The sequence below is a fragment of the Otolemur garnettii genome, unplaced genomic scaffold (genome assembly GCF_000181295.1).
Source record: "Otolemur garnettii isolate 467f Iridium unplaced genomic scaffold, OtoGar3 scaffold00061, whole genome shotgun sequence".
NCBI classification, from domain to species: domain Eukaryota; kingdom Metazoa; phylum Chordata; class Mammalia; order Primates; family Galagidae; genus Otolemur; species Otolemur garnettii.
The window spans coordinates 2,282,455-2,285,546 of record NW_003852456.1 but is presented as its reverse complement, the minus strand read 5'-3'; the positions used below and the strand labels follow the sequence as shown (position 1 = coordinate 2,285,546).

Here is a 3,092-nt window from a genome sequence, read left to right as displayed (position 1 = left end):
GAGGCAGGGACAGCTGGGGACAGAGCAGGGCTCCTAATCTCATCTCTACAGCATGTATGTCCTCTACCATGTTCCTGCTTGGAGCGTGTCTGGTTTTGCTGGTGACATTTCAGAGAGGAATAAATAGAACCTCGTGTATTATGAGAGGTGGTGCATTTGCCATCATTAAGATCTCAGTACAGCTGCTGCTGCCTCTGTAGCTTTGATCAAATGAGCCTTTAGGAAGAGATGGGGCTACTTTGCAGGGCTCGGGGCTGGGGAAGGGTAGGAAAAAGTGATAAGAGTAAGGGGCTGTCGTGATGGGGGAGAATTTGTAGCAAAATCCATTTCGGTTTTGGCTGTAATTCAGTATACAAAAAAGGGACCAGTAATACAGCTCCCCTCCCCCCCCTTTTTAATAAGCACTTGGCTGTTAGGCATCCTTCCTGGAGTTGCGTCGGTCCGCAGATCCTCTGGGTAGGGGGCTACCTCTCTAGAGTGACGTTATCATCACTGACAGACCTGCTCAGCCCAGCTCAAAGTGAATATGCTTAGCAGTGTCCCAAGAAAATCTGTCAAAAAGTTAAAGGCATTTTTGAGATATGGTTCTGACTTCTGAGACTTGACTTCACCAGAAGGATTAATGCTACTCTATCTGGATATTTTAATCTATTTAAAAGTTAAATGTGACTTTAGAATGTTTTAAAATCTAGTACCAAGTCTCTGTTGTGTACTGACTTTTATTTGTACAGCTTCCCTATACAGACAATTGTGAATTTGCTCCTTTAAGATTTTTTTATTGGGGTGCAGGAGGCTTGAACTCTCAGCTCCATTACAGCCCCGTTGGACTTTATTTCTTCATGTAACCAAACATTTCAATGGATGGAGGTGGAGATGTACACGATAAATTGGTTTAGCTTCCAATTTCTGACCTAAAATGTCCTCACTATAGTTTTTTGCCTCTCTTGGTTTAAAAGTTCATATTCTCTAGTGTAAAAATGTGTCTTTGTGTTAATGAAAGTTTGGATCTCTAGAACTTGTCACAAAGCTTTTCACACACAAAAGGACCCACAGAGCAAAGGAAAGGACTTGATGATACTGTCCTTATCTAGACAAGGAAACAGAGGTTCTTCAGAGAAGGTAGTCTACACCTGCAGTTCTCAGCGGTGACACAGAAGGTCTCTGAATTCACATCTCATTCAGGATCCCAGCTCTCTGCAGTTTCTTTCCTCCTCTGAACACATGACAGTATAAAAGCACAGGATGATCTACAAACTAGCATTCAAATGGGAGCAGTTAGATGCAGCAGTTCATTTATATTTCAAAATATTTTTCAGCGTTTGACTACAGATGTTTCTCATTCAGAACAGTGTGTTCAAAAATTGGGTTCATTAAGCCAGACAGAAATCTAAAATGGGAACTACATTGTCTGTGAGTGGAAAACATGTCAGTAGCCCAGGGGCATGTGAAGCGAAGTGTCATTTCCACTTGCTAGCACAGCTGTTGTTGAGGCATTAGAAAGCTGTGCATACTTTGGTTTCACCTAATTAGTTGCTTAGCTAAAAACTGAAAGCTTGGGGAGAACAGCTTTCCTGAGAGGAAGTTTGCTAACCTCAGTGTAAATTCCACAGATACTATAGCCTCAACAATGTCAGGACTCAGATTGGGTTAAGTAATGAGATTTAAGCTTTGTGCAGCTATAAAAATGTCATAATTATGATACCTTGTGATTAAAAAGTTTTCCTCTGATTTATATTTTAGTGTTTAAATGGGTGAGAAGAACGTTAATTGCCCTTGTTCAGGTCACCTTTGGAAGAACCATCAACAAGTGAGTTGTTTAAAATTAGTATTTGGATCAATACCTTGCTCTTTGCCTTAATAGTCAAATTACCTTATAACAGTAGCCAGTGACTTTACTGAAAGTACTTTCTCTTTTTGTTTCCAATGTGATTCTAAGATTGGATAGGGAAGCAGATTACTAAAAGAATCTCTCCCACGTGGTAAATTAGGTGATGAAAGCATCTGCTAGGCCCAGCATTCTGGCTGACAAGGACCAGAAGGTTATGTTCTATTAAGTCCCCTTTTGATCGTGACAACTAGTTTTAGTATCAGGGGTTTAGTGTTTTTACGTCACATGTGGAAATCAGTTTAAGGCTCCTTGTTAGTTAATATCTAAGTGTCCATAATGTGTGTCTCTAGGATACAGCACCGTTATAAGCCATATGTACAGTCTTAACCTGTGACACTATTCATATACATAAAAACATGTATGTACCTAGATCTTTCAGTGTTCTGATGGTGTCAGAGAGTAATCCACATTTTGGTCATTCCTCCATAAAGAGTAATCCACATTTTGGTCATTCATTTGTAAAAGCCCTGGGTCTGTTATCAAGAACTCGTCTTCAGTTACTATTAGTTTCCAAGAAATTACTGGAATCTTTTATAACTGTAAAATATGCAGTCAGGAGAAGTCAAACAATTATTTAGATAGGTTCAGGCCTGAAAGGAGTCTTAAAACTCAGTCAAACTCCTCATTCTGTTGGAGTGGGAAGCAGCTTATTAAACAGATTAGGAAACAGGACCTAACAGAGGAAGGTGACTTGTCTGAGGTCACCAGACTGGTTGGGAGACCCAACCTAGCTTCTGGTCTGTGCCTGCAATCTACAACTGCTATCATTTATTAAGGTCTTTTGAATAGTAATGTATACCTACAATTCTTCAAGAGGTAATAAGCATGATGATTTCCAGCAGAATAGAAATAATTGAGTCACCTTCTGAAAATCATTTTTGTATAACTAAATTTTAATGTGAAGTTATGTTAACCCTTTCACTTAGGAAAATCTGATAGTTTTTGTCAAAGCTGATACATTTTTATATGAAACATTGTAAAAATTATTTTTTTATTGATTTACAGGTAGAGTATGTTTTCTTTGTGGTCAAAAAAAGATTTCTAATATTTTTTTGAAAATAATTTCCTTAGTAACACAGGTTTTTGTATTTATCAGAAAAATGGCCTTCTGTTAGTCTAAGGGCTTAGGTGAAAAAATTTTAAAAATGGCCGCATTTTCCTTTTCAGTTTCAGCAAATCATGTGTACTTTCCTTGTTTCTATTT

General features: G+C 38.4%; 1 protein-coding gene across 1 annotated transcript in view; it reads left to right on the top strand.

Moving 5' to 3' along the window:
* The window catches only part of SNX25 (sorting nexin 25), a 90,233-nt gene that overhangs the window by 83,749 nt on the left and 3,392 nt on the right, over positions 1-3,092 (top strand). The window contains exon 16 of the mRNA XM_023514904.1: positions 1,741-1,807. Within this exon, the coding sequence (XP_023370672.1) occupies positions 1,741-1,807 (67 nt within the window). The remainder of the gene's footprint in view (positions 1-1,740; positions 1,808-3,092) is intronic.